Source organism: Neoarius graeffei, chromosome 7 (genome assembly GCF_027579695.1).
Source record: "Neoarius graeffei isolate fNeoGra1 chromosome 7, fNeoGra1.pri, whole genome shotgun sequence".
NCBI lineage: Eukaryota > Metazoa > Chordata > Actinopteri > Siluriformes > Ariidae > Neoarius > Neoarius graeffei.
Window position 1 is genome coordinate 31677608 of NC_083575.1, and position 20916 is coordinate 31698523.

At 40.8% G+C, this 20916-nt stretch overlaps 1 protein-coding gene and 1 long non-coding RNA gene across 11 annotated transcripts in view; both read right to left on the bottom strand.

The window, feature by feature from the left end:
* lrrfip2 (leucine rich repeat (in FLII) interacting protein 2) overlaps window positions 1–20916 on the bottom strand; it is a 240862-nt gene that overhangs the window by 149111 nt on the left and 70835 nt on the right. For all 10 annotated transcript variants that reach the window (XM_060925518.1, XM_060925517.1, XM_060925512.1 and 7 more), the window contains one exon: window positions 6047–6133. In XM_060925518.1, the coding sequence (XP_060781501.1) occupies window positions 6047–6133 (87 nt within the window). The remainder of the gene's footprint in view (window positions 1–6046; window positions 6134–20916) is intronic.
* LOC132888591 (uncharacterized) lies at window positions 17418–19972 on the bottom strand. The gene is made up of 3 exons (XR_009654953.1): window positions 17914–19972; window positions 17682–17799; window positions 17418–17536 (listed from the first exon to the last, which is right to left on the bottom strand). It is a non-coding gene; the product is annotated as an uncharacterized LOC132888591 (long non-coding RNA).

Below are 20916 nucleotides of genomic sequence, written 5' to 3' on the forward strand. Positions count from 1 at the left end.
GAAGAAACGCGTACCCTTGTGGATATATGGGCAGATGTCCACATATCTGAGCTTTTGGAGAGAACACACAAAAATGCCGACGTGTTTGCTGTATTCAGTGAGAAAATGAAGGAGAAGGGGTTCACGCGCTCCCCAGAACAATGTCGGCTAAAAGTGAAGAAACTCCGTCAGACCTACATTAAATCAGGGACATTCTTTCAAAAAGTGGCGGTACTAGCGACGCAAAAAAGAAATTCATCTATTGTGTGAAGAGCCAGAACTGTCACAACATGATGTGCGCTCATCAGCGCTATCCTCCGTAGCCGCCTTGCCCTTTGTTGTCGTCGTTGATAAACTACTTGTACAACAGCATAGTAATCGCACAATTGTGAAAACAGTAAAAACTGGAAAAAACATATAGCTTTGATGACATTAAAAAGAATAACAGCACGGAAAGCCTCCGTGACTACTTTTGAACTTAACGCTTTGTGCGCGTGTCGTCTCTGACCAATAGCTGAACGACCTCAGGGCGCGTGGCTTTGTTGACAGATTTTGGTCCGCTTACTAAAACGTACAGTGTGAAAGCGAACCGCACCAAAATGAAAAAATAAAAAAAACATTTGGTTCGGACCAAAGCAAGTGAACTACTGAACTATCCTGGTCTGAATACACCCTTAGCCAGAGAGGATCGTTCATTTTTGTCAACCTGGAACGACCATCACTGAACAGAGGTGGGTGTCTATGACATCTACCAGCCACCTACAATGCAGCCATCAGCATTCTGATTCGGATTCTATGATGATCCATGAGAGGATAAATACTTGATACTCCCTATTAGACAGACAGAACTGAGGATGCCTTTCGGATGAGAGGTGAAACGTCTTCAAGACTTTTCAAGCAAGTCCAGTTGCTCTCTTCTACCAACCACAGATTACTATGTACCTGGATGACTGAGTATCTTCACAGATAAATATACACCACCGTTCAAAAGTTTGGGGTCACTTTGAAATGTCCTTATTTTTGAAAGAAAAGCACTGTTCTTTTCAATGAAGATCACTTTAAACTAATCAGAAATGCACTCTATACATTGCTAATGTGGTAAATGACTATTCTAGCTGCAAATGTGTGGTTTTTGGTGCAATATCTCCATAGGTGTATAGAGGCCCATTTCCAGCAACTCTCACTCCAGTGTTCTAATGGTACAATGTGTTTGCTCATTGCCTCAGAAGGCTAATGGATGATTAGAAAACCCTTGTACAATCATGTTAGCACAGCTGAAAACAGTTGAGCTCTTTAGAGAAGCTATAAAACTGACCTTCCTTTGAGCAGATTGAGTTTCTGGAGCATCACATTTGTGGGGTCGATTAAATGCTCAAAATGGCCAGAAAAATGTCTTGACTATATTTTCTATTCATTTGACAACTTATGGTGGTAAATAAAAGTGTGACTTTTCATGGAAAACACAAAATTGTCTGGGTGACCCCAAACTTTTGAACGGTAGTGTATTTCTCCAAAAAAGGGAATCAAACAAAAATAAATTTGTGACTATATAAAGTTTTGCGACAACATATCATTCTGACTGAGAGTCACGCTATATTCTTCACACTGCATGCAAGTACACATGCTGACAAAGTGCACTCAAGCTCTTCACACCATTAATGACGGTGGGATTGCCGATTCTTGTATATACCAGATTTGTTAGAGGCTCTCAGAATGTGTCCAGTTGTTAGTGAACAAACACGTGCATTCCAAAATTAATGCCATACCATCCACTGCTGGATTTGCCCCCACTTTTTACTAGAGGAGGAGCGGTGGTATGTGAACTGTAATGGAAAAAAAATTATTTTTTTTAAAAATCACAGAAGAACAATCTTTCTGCAGATCACTGGAACAAATGTGGCTTGTGATTTTATAAAAAGAAAAATGAAAATCATTTCAGGTTTCATTACACAAAATATAAAGAAGAAAATTAAATATACGATCTGAGATTTTATGAAACACAAACTTACAAAATGTTCTCCAACTGCAACACAAGACACTTGACAATGTAAACCACATCATATTTAAACAGGTACGTTCAGATGCACATTAAAAGACTCCAGAGGTTGACTTAACTGTAACCATATATTTTGAATCGTCAGAAAATAACGAAAGAATACACAATGCAGGCTTGTAGTACGCGAGTCCGACTCGTGCGCTAATTATAAGGACTTGTGACTTGACTTGAGCACTGGTGACTCAGACTCGTGCATTAAAGGTGTCATTGCATCGTTTTTTCATTAATTGTGTGGTGGTCTCCAGTACGAATGAACGCCCTGTGAGCCGGTTTTGGTGAAAAAAAATGCTGTGGTGCTCCTGTTTTAGGTGGTGTTTACATTAGACCGTATCCGTATTGTTTTCGTCGCGGATGCACTGTCCGTGCACATTAAAACGCCGGGAAACGACTCCACAGGCGGAACAGTTTGAATCCGCCAGGGCCCACGTATTCAACCCAGTTCATATCTGGTCCGGTGCTGTGTAAACATTGAGATACACGGATACGCTGTGCTGAGCTCTAGCTGACGTCGTCATTGGACGACGTCACTGTGACATCCACCTTCCTGATTTGCTGGCGTTGGTCATGCCACGTTGGTCATGTGACGCGACTGCTGAAAAACGGCGCGGACTTCACTTCCTGCTATTTGTCCCGAATCACTGCTCGTGCGCTTCACTCGCGCGCTCTGTGAGCTGCGCAGGGCCGGAGTACGCACCCTCCAGAGGGCACTCGCTGTTCAGGGCGGAGTGATTTGGAGCACAGGGATGCCTGCGGAGCCGAGCGTATCCATGTATTGGCATTGCTGTGTGCACGCGAATCGTGTATTGGCGTTGCTGTGTGCACGCAAATCGTTTTAAAAACGTTAATCTGATGATCCGCTGATACGGTCTAATGTAAACACCACCTCAGGCTGTTCTAGTTTGGCAGGGCTCTACATTAACTTTTGAAACTACTTGTCATGTCGGGCAAGTTGAAAGGAAATTTACTTGACCGAATGTGAAGTTGACTTGTCCGAAGAAAAATTTGAGAAAAAAAAAAACCCCACAAATAAACTATTTGTAATAAACTAATTTCACCAGAATTACTTTAACACAAAAATCTATTCACTGCAGAAAAAAATTGGACTCCATCAATCATTAATTTATTTATGAGAAATTGAAAACCAGAAAATTAAAATGATATATACTTTCATTTTTAAATTAACAACTTTGAATATATATCCTCCACTGATTAATTGTTGTTGTCTAATTATTCGGTATGGCTCCTGTATGGTATTTAATGGTTGCGATGAAATTTGCAGTGTTTTTTAGGTTTTTGTTGCGATTACATTGTGGGAGGAAGTGAAAGTTGCGAGAAATTGTTGCGATTTTTTCTTTTTGTGATTAAAATTGAGTGATATGTTAAATATTAAGTTACTACTGAAAAACTATTGATTAAAAAAACAAAGACACTGAGAAATGGTCCTATAAACAACTTTACCAATATAAAAGATTACCAGGACGACAAAAATGCAGAAAAATAGGCTTTACTTATCCAAATGCACCTGTTGGTTCAAAAGTTAAAGTGCACAGAACTTCACAGCACAACATGAAGTTACCTTAAAATATAATATAAATGCCTCAGCTTTCATGTAAGAAAAGAAAACTATTAATACTAGTACTGTGTGCAGGCAGTCTCTCCTGAAGACAATAATTATAAACTAATAAAATAAATGGCTCAGGCTTCATAGAAGAAAAAAAAAAAAACAATCTGAACAGAATCTCACAGTATGATGCTGAAGCTGCCTAAACAATGGAAAATAAAATACCATTTTGGCAAAAATGTTGGCATCCATTAATTTCTTGTATTAAGTAAAAAAATAATGTAAAGTGCACACAGTCCTTCACTGTAAACATCACACTTTCAGTAACAGAATTTAAGCCTACATAAACACTGACTCGCACATGCTGCTTCTCTTGAACATATACACGGAAGTAAGGCGGAAGGTAGTTTGTCGACGTCACCTCAAGACGACGCCAACGATTGGTCAAATTTGCAGGAAGGTTGGGGTGATTGGATATAATTGCAACACCGCCCTGAATTCACGGGGATTGGTTGAATTTGCGTTGATGTTGCAAATCGCAACATCGCGAAATCCTGGAGGGTCTGGTAAACGACCGTTTACTTTTCAGCTCAAATACACGAAGCGGTATTGGCCGGTTTTGCAAGCGCAATATTGCACATGCGCACATCGCTCTTTCCGAAGAGAAACATCCGGCGATTCATCAAAACAATATGTCGAGTGAGATGCTTCGGAAATCATGTGAATAAACTGATAAATTTGATATGTAACCCAAATATCGGCGTATTTTGGCACTTGTCCGATCGGACAAGTAACTGAGATGATGAACTTGTCCGACATAAAGGATCACTTGTCCCGGACAAGCGGACAACCGTTAATGTCGAGCCCTGTTTAGTGGAGGAGTGGGTGGCGGGAGAACGACAGGATTTCAGCTCTTGCTCATGAATATTCATGACATGTAAACATATCGCTTCTGATTGGCTAACAGCACTGTGACGCTCCCTCCAGTGGGTTATGGGCGAGGCCATGACTACTAATTTTCGAAGTGACGCAAGTTCGTAGGGCTTTTTCTGATTCACTCGTTTTTCCGTCAATTTTCTTTCATAGGCTAATAAAGGGAATGGGGGGTAGAACAACATTTTCACGTGCAGCATGCATATGCAACTCGGAGTGACCTATAGTATTTCAAAAAGAGCAAGTATGAAACGGTTTGTCGTGGAATGACACCTTTAATTGCATTCGGACTCGGAAATGGGAGATGAGGACTCGGATTTTTTTTTTTTTGGTAACATGCCATAATAATTTGGCATAAGATATTTATATCGACATTAAATTTTGTACTAATTTCGTGCAAGAGCGTCACACCTGCGCACCTTGGCGTGTGCATCAGATAGACTCTTGGGCGCACTTCAGACAGCGCGAGCGCCAAGTGGACTCTTGCGCGTGCCACATAAACGACTCGCACCTGCACAGGATTAAGGCGCAATCAGCGCACCTGTATAAAAACTGTGAAAACGCACTTACTTTGCGAAGTATTGAGTTGTGTTGCTGACACATTACCGAGCCTTATTTCCTTGTTTGGGTTCCTGACTTCCTGTTTCTCGTCTTTGATTCTGCCTAGTCTATGAGAGCCTGTTTGTGCCTCGCTCAACCTATTGCCTGTTTCACTGTTTTACAATTTTGCCTGCCATTCTGGATTGTTTACCCGTCTTCACTTGTATTAATAAACACACCTTCTGCATTTACATCCATCTCCCAACCATCACTGACAGAATACTTCACACTCTCTCACAAAGAGAAGCACAGTCACCTGTTCATACGTCATATTCAGGAACAAACTAACGTTAATGGCGCTGAAACAGCCGCCGTCAAATGGTGCGGTTGGAGTCTTGTTCTCAGACTCGACTTGAAATTTTCTTTAATGACCTGGACTTGAACACTGGGGACTCGAGACTGGATTCGGACTCGAGGTTTAGTGACTCGACTACAACGCTGACAATGCAAAACCATCATTAAAATGTTTATATAGATAAAGATTCAGACTCCTTTCTGACTCCCCTCTCAGTCAGACGCTTTGGAAAGAACACCGCTTCCACCATTTTTCCAGCCATTTCACATTTTTAGTAAAACTCCACCCGGCAATCAGGGTTATTTGGAGAAAAATCGTTCCATGCAACACATTTTTCATAGCTTATTTAAGAAAAGTTTCAAGAAGAAAATTTGCAAAAAAAAAAAGGGAAGAAAACAGACTTTATCCCACAGAAGAATGCAAGAAGCTCAAGAAAACATCATACAACTAATCGGAAATTTCAGACGCATGTGAATATTTTACCATAATGTGCAGAAAGTTTTTGCACTTCTGTTGCGAGTATATTTGAGTACGTCAGAAGAAATGACATTTGGAATTTTCTCCCTTTCCGATACACACTTGGCATTTTTACCACACCAGTCTAACAGCAGAGAAGAATTACCTCTTTCTGTTGCCGCTCCAGTTCTCTCATTCTGATGTCTCGGGCTTCTGCCCTAGCAGCTCGCTTTGCTGCAAGTCTGGCCTCTGCCTACAGAACAGAAGAAACCAAAATGGCACAATAAGCAAACTTTTGACCTACAATGACATTTATATTGCATGGACTAGGAGCACTGATCTTTCTAAAAATGTGGCCACCAGAATCACAAATGAACGCTTTCAAAATTACATTTGATCATACCTTAACTCTTAGTACAGATATATTTGAAATAATTTAATCGTCCCAACATGGTCTTACACTGTCACAATATCCAGTGACATTTCCAATGAGTACACATTTTGTGTAGGAACTGTCACTCAAAAATGTGTCAAAAAAAGCGCACTTTTCCTGCCCGATAAAAACAGGCAACGAACCAAATGACATGTGAATCTGGAAAGATTGTAATAGATGTTTTTGAACTCTCTGGCGTTAAAAGACAACACTAGGAAGCCAATTCAAATCAATTTTATTTGTAAAGCGCTTTAGACATTGTTGCAAAGCAGCTTTACAGAAAATATATCTCATCTCATCATCTCTAGCCGCTTTATCCTGTTCTACAGGGTCGCAGGTAAGCTGGAGTCTATCCCAGCTGACTACGGGCGAAAGGCGGGGTACACCCTGGACAAGTCGCCAGGTCATCACAGGGCCGACACATAGACACAGACAACCATTCACACTCACATTCACACCTACGCTCAATTTAGAGTCACCAGTTAACCTAACCTGCATGTCTTTGGACTGTGGGGGAAACCGGAGCACCCGGAGGAAACCCACGCGGACACGGGGAGAACATGCAAACTCCGCACAGAAAGGCCCTCGCCGGCCATGGGGCTCGAACCCGGACCTTCTTGCTGTGAGGCGACAGCGCTAACCACTACACCACCGTGCCACCCACAGAAAATATATAAATTTTAAAAATATGAATTTATAAATGTATCCCTAATGAGCAAGCCTGAGGTGATGGTGACAAGGAAAAACTCCCAGAGATGACAAGAAGAAACCCTGAGAGGAACCAGACTCAAGAGGGAACCCATCCTCATTTTGGTGATAACAGATGGCATGATATTAATAACTCACTTCTCTCATTGTGTCCGACAATATATGATCAAAAAGCGCAACGGTATAACCAGGAAATTCATTATAGCTTGAAAGGAAGTCAATGTTGGTGACGTTATCAACTGTTCATTGATGGAGACTTGAGTGCCAAACTGTTCATGACGACTGCAGTCCTAAAATTATCATGGCAATTACAGACATAAGCCTTCGTAGCAAAACTGTTTGTATTAACTGCCTAAAGCCATCTTCAGGCTGTTCATATGGGGACATCCTCCACAAGAGTGAGGCAATGAGAACTCCAGCCAGAAGTAAGGCATCAGGATGGATCTGGGGCTGCACAACTGAAGCTATCCTCACAGGAACAAAGTAATGAGAACAGAAAGGCCAATCCAGAGTTACTATCCGTCCATCATCTGTAGCTGCTTATCCTGTGCAGGGTCGCAGGTAAGCTGGAGCCTATCCCAGCTGACTATGAGCGAGAGGCAGGGTACACCCTGGACAAGTCACCAGGTCATCGCAGGGCTAACACATACAGACAAACAACCATTCATACTCACGGTCAATTTAGAGCCACCAATTAGCCTAACCTGCATGTCTTTGGACTGTAGAGGAAACCCACACAGACACGGGGAGAACATGCAAACTCTACACAGAAAGGCCCGTCAGCCGCTGGGCTCAAACCCAGGACCTTCTTGCTGTGAGGCGACAGCACTAACCACTACACCACCAACAAGGAGCAACATGCGCAATAAATCCTGAAAGAACAGAACAGATTAAGAGCAGAGAGAGCTGGAGCGTTGCTTCTGTTATCAGAACAACACAGTCCTGTGCAAAATTTATATATCTTTTTTTTTGTTATATCATTCACCTGTAGATTTATTTAAAAAAAAAAAAAAAAAAACACCCCGCCCTGCATCATGACAGACCGGTTCCACTGACTCAGTTACAGGTTGCCAGGTCTGTATAAATAGATTTAAGTGTAGATCATAAAAATATTTTTCCCTGACATCCAATTATTTTTGTTTAGTGGACCGAAAGCTATTGAAAAATATCGAATACTGAAATCTGGAGTGTGCGTAAGTATCCCCCCACCCCCAAAAAAGTCAATAGTTTGTAGAGCCACCTTTTGCTATGATTACAGCTGCAAGTCTCTTGGGGTATGTTTCTATTAGCTTAGCACATCTAGCCACTGGGATTTTTGCCCATTCCTCAAGGAAAAACTGCTTCAACTCCTTCAAATTAGATGGGTTGCGTTGGTGAACAGCAATTTTTAAGTTATGCCACAGGTTCTCAATTGGACTGAAATGGCTTTGATTAGGCCATTTCAAGACATTTACGCTACGTTCACACTGCAAGGCTTAATGCTCAATTCCGATTTTTTTGTGAAATCCGATTTTTTTGTGAGGTCGTTCACATTAACAAATATATGCGACTTGTATGTGATCCTCAGTATGAACGAAAAGCGACCTAAAAGTGTTCCGCATGTGCATTGCAGGATACGACGACGTCACACGCAGTGAGCATGGCCAGTGTTTACGGAAGTAAAACCGCCCGGTTGCGGTATGACCCATCCAATCTAGCTTGAATAGCTGCATCCCCCCAAATGGAAATCAGCTCCCTAACCTCTGCGTCCTTCCATTGAGAAGATTCAGAACCTTCATAGCCCGAAGCGTCCCTCGCATTGATGTCATGCGCCATGTTGTTGTAACTTTTTTTGAGAGACCCGCCGCCTACTTCAGCGCAGAATAGTGACGTTTGTGGCTTGTTGATGACGTGTAAGTCGGATGAATGCGACCTGGCGGTTCAGACTGAAGTCGTATATGAAAAGAGCGGATAGGAATCGGAATTAGGACCACATATCCAAACGGCCTGGGTCGGATTTGAAAAAAATCGGATCTGTGTCGTTCATATTGTGAATAAAAGATTGGATACAGGTCACATATGGGCGAAAAGATCGGATTTGAGTCACTTCAGCCTGCAGTGTGAATGTAGCCTCAAATGTTTCCCTTTAAACCACTCTAGTGTAGCTTTAGCAGTATGTTTAGGGTCATTGTCCTGCTAGACCGTGAATCTTCATCCCAGTCTCAAACCTCTGGCTGACAAACAGGTTTTCCTCCAGAATTGCCCTGTATTTAGTACCATCCATCTTTCCTTCAGTCCTGACCAGCTTTCCTGTCCCTGCAGATGAAAAACATCCCCACAGCATGATGCTGCCACCACCATGCTTCATTACAGGGATGGTGTTCTCAGGGTGTTGGGTTTGCGCCACACATGGCGTTTAAAGTGGTAGGCATGTTGTGTAAATCAAATGGTGCTAACCCCCCAAAGATCCATTTTAATTCCAGCTTGTAATGCAACAAAACAGGACAAATACCAAGGGGGATGAATACTTTTGCAAGGCACTGTAGAATAATCACAGAATAATTTTCCTAGGTGAGATCCTGAGACATCATAACGTATTGCATTTCATATCACACTATGAAAGTTACATTTTTGCTAATTATCCCTGCTTCTGTTGAGTGAGCACCGTTCACTCTCACTAGAGTGAAAGGCACTCACACGTTTAGTTGCAGACTGATTTGTTCAGTTCACCAAAAATATGAGCACATTCAATGAACAGCACTCATTTAGAGCGTTCATAAACAACACTGTTCATTTTATAAATATTCCCTATAATTCAGTGACATGAAGAGCTACCTTTAAGCCAGTATCTCACTGGGCTGCGACAGCTTGCGACAAATTGCGAACGTCATTTGCGAGAGAGTTTCAAAAGTGTCTTGAAATATTCGCGGGGCTTCTCAATTTCCTCGCTTGAGTCGCAAAGTGTCGCTCCTTCGTCGCTGAAATTTTGAACATGTTCAAAAAATTTGTGCGACAAAATTTCTCTCAAAACAGCTGCAAATGCGTCGCTGGCGTCGCAAAGCTGTCACGAACCCTTCTCAAGTCAGTTTCCGTGAGACAGGAAGTGCGAGTGTATCTCACTGGGCTGCGACAGCCTGCGACTAGTTGGAGACACGCGATAAAATATGCGAATATCAATTCAGTGCGATTCCAAGTGAAAATGGTCGCTAATTCGCATACTTTATCGCGATTGTTGCGTCTCCAACTAGTCGCAGGCTGTCGCAGCCCAGTGAGATACTACTCTTAGCAACAATAACTTGAAGTAAATGTTTTGTGCCAGAATTAATTTGGAGTAATTTTGACCCAATCTTCTTTAGAACACTGCTTCAGTTCATTGGTACTTGAGGTTTTTTTTTTAGATGGCTATGCATTTTTTTTAATGCACAGCTCTCTTAAGATTTCATAACAGCATCTCAATGGGTTGAGATCTTGTCCTTAAATTGTCCATTGCAACACCTTAATTTATGTCTTCTTTAGCCATATCAATTTGCTCGCATGCTTGGGACCTTTGTCCTGTTGTACAACCCAATTTCAGCCCAGCATAAGTTCCTGGACGGATGGCTTCACATTTAAGAGAAGATTTGTCTCAATAATACTGGTATGAAGGAGAGTTCATCAGTGACTCAATGACTGCAAGTTTTCCAGGCTCTTCAGCTGCAAAACAAGCCAAAATCATCACCCCTCCACAATCATGCTTGACAGTTGGCATGAGGTGTTTGTGGTGATATATTGTTTGTTTTTCACCAAACATTTCCACCTTGGTCTGATCAGTCCAAAAGACATTGTTCCAGAACTTTTGTGGTTTGTTCAGATGCAATTCTGCAAACCTAAGTTGTGCTGCCATATTCTTTTTGGAGAGAAGGGCTTTTTCCCTCTTCACCCTTCCCCGAAAGCCATACTTGTGTCATACTATTTCTGATTGTACGGTCATGAACATAATGTGTTACAGACGCCTATAGTTAACATGATATGGCTATTGAGTTTTTCTTTGTATCTCTGAGAATTAGTCTGGCTTTGTACTGAATCTGCTGGTATATCCACTCCTGTGAAGATTAGCAACTGTCTTGAAGGCTCTTTATTTATAAACAATCCTTCTTAGTGGAGAATGGTGAGGTTTAAATTGTTTGGGGAAGTCATGGCCTAATGGTTAAGAGAAGCAGTTTTGGGACCAAAAGGTTGCCGGTTTGATTTCCTGGATTGGCAGCAATGGTTGAAGTGCTCCTGAGCAAGGCACCTAACCCCCAACTGTTCCCCAAGCTGCTCAAGCTATGTTGTACATTGCTCTGGACAAGAGCATCTGCTAAATGCTATTAATGTCTGGAGATGGCCTTATAACCCTTCCCAGATTGTTGAACAGCAACAATTGCTTCTCTTACCCCTTTTCCACCAAATCAGTTCTAGGGCTGGTTCGGGGCCAGTGCTGGTACTGGTTCACAACTCATTCAACTTGCGAGCCAGCTGAGAATCAGTTTGCTTTTCCATAACTCGCGGTGCTAAGTGGAGCCACGTCAGTTACGTCGCTGTATACGTCAGTTACGGCGCTACGTTTGCATAAACCTTGGCACGAATATCAAAGCAAAAACAACACGGAAGAAGCAGCAGCAGCAACAACAACAATAATAATGGATGACTTCGCGTTTGTACAGCTGCTGCTTCTCGTTGCTTAAAAATGGCGATCTTTCGCGGTCTTGTTATTGTCTTGTTATGCATCTGAGGTCATGGCAAATGTCCTTTCTTCTTGGCAGGATGTAGACACAAACCTGAGTGCTCCAGAACACCAAACTGCCATCACTTCTACTTTTATAGTCACACTTCTTGATGCACTTTAATACTAATACCTGGCTGCTAATTACTTTAATGATTATGGAACTAGGAAGTGTACAAGTCCACCTGGTTTACGAATGTTGGTTTGGGTGATTCTCATGAAGACCTTCACATTAACAAAGTTTTTCACCTCATTTCAGTATTTTTTCAAGTTGAGAGCCTAAAATAGAGTGTGAATTTTACTATGCTGATCTTTTTTTAATGGAAAAATATTTTAATGGAATTTTATTCTTATTTGAGGCTTACATGATCCAGAATAATTCTCATCACCGTTACAGTAAATGATGACGCTAGATCATGAGTTAAAAACATTTTTTGACAATTTATTTCATATTTCCACAAAATATCCCATTAAATGAACAGCGCAGTCCATGACAATTACTTTTTTTTTTTTTGACATTTATTTATTGCCCTCACAGTGCATGGTAATGAGAATATTGAGTAACGGTAATGAGATACTCTTGGCTAATTTCACAAATAACCTGAAATGCTAGCATGCTAGCAACCTATAACTTTGCCACATGTTAAAGCCTTATATTGTGAAAATAATATATTTTTTTATTTTTAAAAGTAATGAGCATTAAACCATAACGGTAATGATAATACACAGTGTAACTGAGGACAGATTTAGCAACATTAACATAAATATCACAAAGTAAGAGAAGAGTGAGCAACTGACCTTGTCACCATTTTGAATCTTGTATCTGAAGTGATGCATCATGGGATAGCTGATCAATTTAAAATGTATTCACTTTTTATAGGGGGGTGAAATCATGAAACGGTAATGAGAAACATTTGGTGCGGACACAGTTGTTTTGTTTAAAATCAAGTACCTTTTTTTGTTCAACACAAAAAATATTAATATTATGCATAAATATAGATGTTTTAAAATAATTTTACACTGTTATTTTTTTATATAATTAGGAATTTTTATATGATTTAAAGTGGGCGGCACGGTGGTGTAGTGGTTAGCGCTGTCACCTCACAGCAAGAAGGTCCTGGGTTCGAGCCCCGGGGCCGGCGAGGGCCTTCCTGTGCGGAGTTTGCATGTTCTCCCCGTGTCCGCGTGGGTTTCCTCCGGGTGCTCCGGTTTCCCCCACAGTCCAAAGACATGCAGGTTAGGTTAACTGGTGACTCTAAATTGACCGTAGGTGTGAATGTGAGTGTGAATGGTTGTCTGTGTCTATGTGTCAGCCCTGTGATGACCTGGCGACTTGTCCAGGGTGTACCCCGCCTTTCGCCCATAGTCAGCTGGGATAGGCTCCAGCTTGCCTGCGACCCTGTAGAAGGATAAAGCGGCTAGAGATAATGAGATGAGATGAGAATGAGATTTAAAGTAAACATTAAAAAAAGGGATGCGGACACATAACGGTAATGAGAATTTCCATAGATTTTTTGTTTAATTGATATAAAAATTAGTTTATATGATGATGAAAACCATTTGTCCATACAGTGCTCCCTATTTTCTTTGCACAAAATATCAGAGTTTATGTGAATTAAGTATTGATTTTGGAAAATGCGTCCTGGACATGTTCACTGCAGCTTCATGAGAATCACCCGTTTACCTTTTGGGGGAAAATGATTACATATTTAAATCTGTTGGTTTTTGTTGTTACCTGAGGTTATTTGTTTGTATAAAGAAGTTGGTGAGGTCCACCCAATTATTTAGGCACTGATGGATAAAAACAGGGAATTGGAGGGTGTACTTTCTTTTTCCCCCCATGACTGCATTCTTTCATTTCTGTGTTTGTTGTCCTTCTCTGACTCTGCTTAACAGTGTCCTCCAAATCAGAAACAGGCTTATAACTCTCAATATACATTCATTCACAAATGATTTGACGTTACGAGAGGTCTACAGTTAATGCATCATATCATTGATGAAGATGTGGACTGAAGTTTGTTAACTGGAATGTCAGGGGCTCAAACCATCTAATTAAAATGCAGTAAAATATTACCTCTTAAACAACGGGGAACACATCACTTCCAAGAAAACCACTTAAGGATATCTGATCGTGTAAGCCTTTGCAGGAGGCCAAATGTATTCTAGCACATTTAATGCCAAATTTAGAGTAGCAGCAATCCTAAAACGCAAGACAGACAGTCTTATTTACTGCCTCTAATATTACTGCAGATTCATGCGAGAGGTACTTCATGGTCGGGAGGAAAATCTACAACCCACATTATTTTAGCCAACGTCTATGAACCACACTAGGACGATGAAAATTGTTTCGTCCTTTTCTTTTCACCAAGGTGAATCCGTTTTCACATTCCTGGATAGTAGATGGTGATTTTAACTTCTGCCTGGAAGCAAAACTAGATCGATCCTTTTCTAGAGTGCATACACTCAAAAGGTCAGCCAGAACTATTCAAGTGTTGACCGAATATGCAACAACTGATTGTTGGAGTCACAATCTGCTCGGTAAAGAGTATTAGTTTCCATGTTCAGTGCACATACACGAGTTGATTACTTTTCTACAGACAACAGGCTTGTGTCACATGTACAAGACTGCACCAATAATACAGCAGCCCTATCACACCATGCCCCTACTAGAAGGGCATTAAAAACCAGATTTTTCAGGCTCATAAATGCATGCAAACCTTGCTAAATTTCAGTATTTAATGGCTATAAAGAGGGGCGGCACAGTGGTGTAGTGGTCATCACTGTCACCTCACAGCAAGAAGGTTCTGGGTTTGAGCCCAGTAGCCGGCAGGGGCTTTTCTGTGTGGAGTTTGCATGTTCTCCCCGTGTCCGCGTGGGTTTCCTCCGGGTGCTCCGGTTTCCCCCACAGTCCAAAGACATGCAGGTTAGGCTAACTGGTGACTCTAAATTGACCGTAGGTGTGAATGTGAGTGTGAATGGTTGTCTGTGTCTATGTGTCAGCCCTGTGATGACCTGGCGACTTGTCCAGGGTGTACCCCGCCTTTCACCCGTAGTCAGCTGGGATAGGCTCCAGCTTGCCTGCGACCCTACACAGGATAAGTGGTTACAGATAATGGATGGATGGATGGACAGTTGTAAAGAACAGATTTGTCTATGCCATTGTTGAGGAAAAAAAAAAATCACTTGAGGGCAGAATGGAAGAGATATGAATGACTAATTAGTATCTGAATAGCAGTGAAACTAGCTAGAACTTGCCTCACTCCAGCACTGGATGAAACCATCAAGAAAGGAAAAGAAAAAAAAAAAAATCACTTGTGGTTATTTGGTAGGATCCATCACTATTGGACACCCTCAGCCATTATAATACAAACTTGGGTAAACCCATCCCTTACAACAACAAAATTTTAAGTTACATGTATAATTAGCAAGCCTATATTAAAAAATACTGCAGTTACTGAAGACTGCATGTGATACATATATACATACACACACACATTTTATATATATATATATATATATATATATATATATATATATATATATATATATACACACACACACACAATATATACACACTATATACACATATATATATGTATGTATATAGAATATATATAAAATCTCCCCTGTTCTACATGGTTGCAGGCAAGCTGGAGCCTATCCCAGCTGACTACGGGCGAAAGGCGGGGTACACCCTGGACAAGTCGCCAGGTCATCACAGGGCTGACACATAGACACAGACAACCATTCACACTCACATTCACACCTACGGTCAATTTAGAGTCACCAGTTAACCTAACCTGCATGTCTTTGGACTGTGGGGGAAACCGGAGCACCCGGAGGAAACCCACGCGGACACGGGGAGAACATGCAAACTCCACACAGAAAGGCCCTCGCCGGCCACGGGGCTCGAACCCGGACCTTCTTGCTACAAGGCAACAGCGCTAACCACTACACCACCATGCCGCCCCCACATATACACACACACAGTGCCTTGAAAAAGTATTCATACCCCTTGAACTTTTTCACATTTTTCCACCTTATAACCACGAACTTAAATGTTTTTTATTGAGATTTTATGTGATAGACCAACACAGAGTAGCACATAATTGTGAAGTGAAACGAAAATGATAAATGGTCTTCAAAATTTCAAAAAAAAAAAAAACTTGAAAAATGTGGTATGCATTAGTATTCAGCCCACCTGCGTCAATACTTTGTAGAGCCACCTTTTGCTGCAATTACAGCTGCAAGTCTTTTGTGGTATGTCTCTACCAGCTTTGCACATCTAGACACTGAAATTTTTGCCCATTCTTCTTTGCAAAATAGCTCAAGCTCAGCCAGATTGGATGGAGAGCGTCTGTGAACAGCAATTTTCAAGTCTTGCCACAGATGCTCAATGGGATTTAGGTCTGGACTTTGACTGGGCCATTCTAACACATGAATATTCTTTGATCTAAACCATTCATTTGTAGCTAATGCCTGTATGTTTAGGGTTATTGTCTTGCTGGAAGGTGAATCTCCTTCCCAGTCTCAAGTCCAACAGGTTTTCTTCCAGGATTGCCCTGTATTTAGCTCCATCCATCTTCCCATCAACTCTGACCAGCTTCCCTGTCCCTGCTGAAGAAAAGCATCCCCATAGCATGATGCTGCCACCACCATGTTTCACAGTGGGGATGGTGTGTGCAGGGTGATGAGCAGTGTTAGTTTTCCGCCACACATGGCGCTTTGCATTTAGGCCAAAAAGTTCAACTTTGGTCTCATCTGACCAAAGCACCTTCTTCCACATGTTTGCTGTGTCCCCTACATGGCTTCTGGCAAACTGCAAACGGGACTTCTTATGCCTGTCTTTCAACAATGGCTTTCTTCTTGCCACTCTTCCAAAAAGGCCAGATTTGTGGAGTGTACGACTTATAGTTGTCCTGTGCACAGATTCTCCCACCTGAGCTGTGGATTTCTGCAGCTCCTCCAGAGTGATCATGGGCCTCTTGGCTGCTTCTCTGACCAGTGCTCTCCTTGCTCGCTCGGTCAGTTTAGGTGGACGGCCATGTCTTGGTAGGTTTGCAGTTGTGCCATACTTTTTCCATTTCTGAATGATGGATTGAACAGCGCTTCTTGAGATGTTCAGAGCTTGGGATATTTTTTTTTATAACCTAACCCTGCTTTAAACTTCTCCAGAACTTTATCCCTGACCTGTCTGGTGAGTTCTTTGGTCTTCATGATGCAGTTTGTTCTTCAGTGTTCTCTAACAAACCACTGAGGCCTTCACAGAACAAGTGTATTTATGCTGAGAGTAAATTACACACAGTAGGACTCTAACTAATTAGATGACTTCTGAAGGCAATTGATTGCACTGGATTGTATTTAGAGGTATCAGAGGACAGGGGGCTGAATACTAATGCACACCACATTTTTCAGATTTTTATTTGTTTAAAATTTTGAAGACCATTTATCATTTTCGTTTCATTTCGCAATTATGTGCTACTCTGTGTTGGTCTGTCACATAAAATCTCAATAAAAAACTTTTAAGTTCGTGGTTGTAAGGTGGAAAAATGTGAAGTTATATATATATAAAAAAAAAAAAAACACGTTTCCCCCCCCGATGTTATTCTATGGGCTGCATTATAATCAAGGATATGAAAATATTAATTTGCAAATAAACATTTGCAAGGAACGTGTTGACTAAAAGTAAGAGCTTTATTGATACATGGCAGAAACAGCAAATGCAAAAACATCATATCAGTCATAATGCCCCTCCAGAAGTCCATTTCATCACTCTGCCTCACCTCCAGCAGCTGTAAACACAATCAGTGCAGAAAATTAGGACTGCATAATGCACTACATGTTGATAACACATCTACAAATGTAACTGAAAAATAATGTCACATTGACCAACAATGACTTTGAATCAAACTCAATGAATCTAATCTAATATCTTACCCTCGTCCTTCTCTGTCGACTCCAGGCTGAACCCTTCATGCTGCCACTTGAGCTGCAAGGTCCAGCTGGCTGTACTGGAACTTCCTGCGTACTCTCATATATCAGGTCTTACAGGCAGCTGGAAAACAATTAAAGTAATAGGTTATAAATAAAAAATTGAAACAGCTACAGCAAGTGTTTATAAATTAATTAATTTAAAAAAAAAAGAAAAAATCCAGCGAAAGTTACTTACACAGAATGGCGTCATAATCCACACTGCAAATCCGGACTCACTGCTAGCGCTTCGTCTAAATAAAAAAAATGACTGCTTTCTTCTGAGTAAAGCTCAGTCCGTTAAAACAAAACGTAAATAGATTAGGGAACATTTATTTACTATATGTAACAGATGTCCTCTGCTATGCCACCTTTGAACGCATTTGAGGCTCCATTTTAAACTTTGACTAGACTTTTTTTTTTTAACCTTTTGGAATAAAAACTCTTAGTCAGGAATGTTCGCAAAAACATTCCAGTCTAGGACCTGGATTGCATCCTCCCTATGTCTAAGCACCCGGCTTGTTACTACAGTATAAGTGCCGTTTTTTGTCTCTATTTTACGTTGAACAATGTCAAGTTGTTTAAACTTGTTAATTAGGGTACACCCATGTTCATTTTAAAATGTGCCTGCACAATAAATATAGCCATATGAAAAAAAATAAGTACATCCTATGGAAATTATAGACTTTTCTCAACATATTTAAACAAGCAAACATTTCACTCTCTTTAGTGCAATGCCTACAGATAAAAGGTCATACACTACCGTTCAAAAGTTTGGTGTCACCCAGACAATTTTGTGTTTTCCATGAAAAGTCACACTTTTATTTACCACCATAAGTTGTAAAATGAATAGAAAGATTTTTCTGGCCATTTTGAGCATTTAATCGACCCCACAAATCAGGGCTCGAAATTAACTTTTTTCTTTGTGTCCCCCAGTGGTCCCGAATTCTGTGTTGTATTGTCCCGAATGGAAGCAATAGTGTCCCCATTTTTTTCCTCTCTGAAATAACCAGTGGTTAATATTATCATATGAAGTTACTATTATATTTGTAACTATGCGATTTTGAACCCTTTATATCATTTTTACAATAAGTCACAAGACACAAGCGACACATGTCCAATACATCATCTACTTCAAAATTACAGTTATTGCATTTTCAGTTTATTAAACTTTGGCGATCTCACTGTATGAATAGATACCCGTTTATTTAAAGGGGCCAACTAGCTCATTCAGAAAATGTTTCAACTCACTACATCTGCAGTACACTTTAGTTGAAAATAAGACCCCTTTTATGTTCATTTCATCTACTTATACCTTGAATATCTGTTGGCACTTATAAGGCCAACTTATAATTTTCACCATTACCGTTATCCATTTTTATGAACTTTCCGTTATCCATTTTATGAACTTTCCGTTATCCATTTTATGAACTTTCCATTATCCATTTTTATGAACTTTCCGTTATCCATTTTATGAACTTTCCGTTATCCATTTTATGAACTTTCGCTGCCGAAACGTGGGTGCAAATGTTAGCAACATCAGCATAGTGGCAGGTCCGAGCCTAGTTGTGCTGCTGACTGACTAAACTTTCTGAACTAGAAAGACACCAAGAAAACTCACTTATTCTGTTGAACGGTATCTTCCGTCAGTATCATCCACATCATTCCTGTTGTATTTTATAACGTGTCTAACAGTGTTCATTAAGTTCATTCAGTTGCTCGCGTTGCCTGCAGACCAGGCGATGACACTGTGGATCCTGAAGGTCCCGGAGACGTTATGTCTGGGCTTTCGGTTTCTTCCCCGCGGTCGGTCCGCTTCAACTACTTAAGCATTTTTGTTCTGGCAAGAGTCGGCGCAGCGTGTGCAGTAGCAATTCCAAGTCCATATAATGCGGACTCCGGCCGAAGATTCTAGAACAGAATGCGCTGCTCTGTAGCCTACGGATGCAGGTGCATCGAAAGTGTAGCTACTATGTATTTTTCGCTGTTAACGTTTTAAAATTAAAATTGACAAATTAGGTGAATGTCTACGTATGTGTTACGGCTTTGTAAATAATATTAATGTAGAACTTTTTTTTCCTAGATCTATTTTTTTCCATTGTCCCGGGATTGTCCCAGATATGATGATTTTGTGTCCCGACAACATCTTTTATGGTCCCCGGGACGTCGGGACACCGTTAGTTTCGAGCGCTGCCACAAATGTGATGCTCCAGAAACTCAGGCTACATCCACATGACAACGGCAACGAGATTTTTTTTAGCGGGTTAAAAAAAAAAATTATATATATATATATATATATATATATATATATATATATATATATATATATATATAGTGTCCACATGGGCAACGGATCAGTAAAATATCAGGTTCATATGGCAACACAACACTTGTTGAAAACGATGCAATACACATGCCACACCTCTATGTGCGCTGTAAGACGGTCCCATCGGAGACACCAGAACAATAGAAGTAGTAGGATGCATGCGCTTAAACCGCTTCTTCTACCCGGCGTGAAGCACTCCCAGGAACAAGCACACAACAACAAGATGGCGGCTGCGACTACGCGAGGAAATCGTGCCTCCTGTGTGTACAAATTAGTTTTATATAACTTAATTTTCTTATTGTGTGTGAACATTCTGAAAAGCATTTTTATATAACTTTTTATACTGTGTGTGAACATTTTGAAAAGCAGTCTCATCCAATAAAAAAAAGAAATTCAAGGAAAGGTTCAGTTACTTGTTTATTTAAAAGAAAAGCTGTATACAAAAGTGAATGCAATGCAGTGGTTCATACAAAACAGTCTGTTGAAGTCTGTTTTAGTCATGTGGTTGTGACGTCATTGTAAACAAATCCGTTCTACTCATCCAGACGACTTCGCAACGGCGCCGTTGCCAGATTTTTCCACTCTGGAACCCGTTCTCAAAAAATATCGTTTTGGGGCACCCAAAACGCCGGTGCCGTGTGGACGCCAGGCCGAAACGATAAAAAATTTTATCAGATTCACCTGAATCCGTTGCCGTGTGGACAGGGCCTCAATCTGCTCAAAGGAAGGTCAGTTTTATAGCTTCTCTAAAGAGCTCAACTGTTTTCAGCTGTGCTAACATGATTGTACAAGGGTTTTCTAATCATCCATTAGCCTTCTGAGGCAATGAGCAAACACATTGTACCATTAGAACACTGGAGTGAGAGTTGCTGGAAA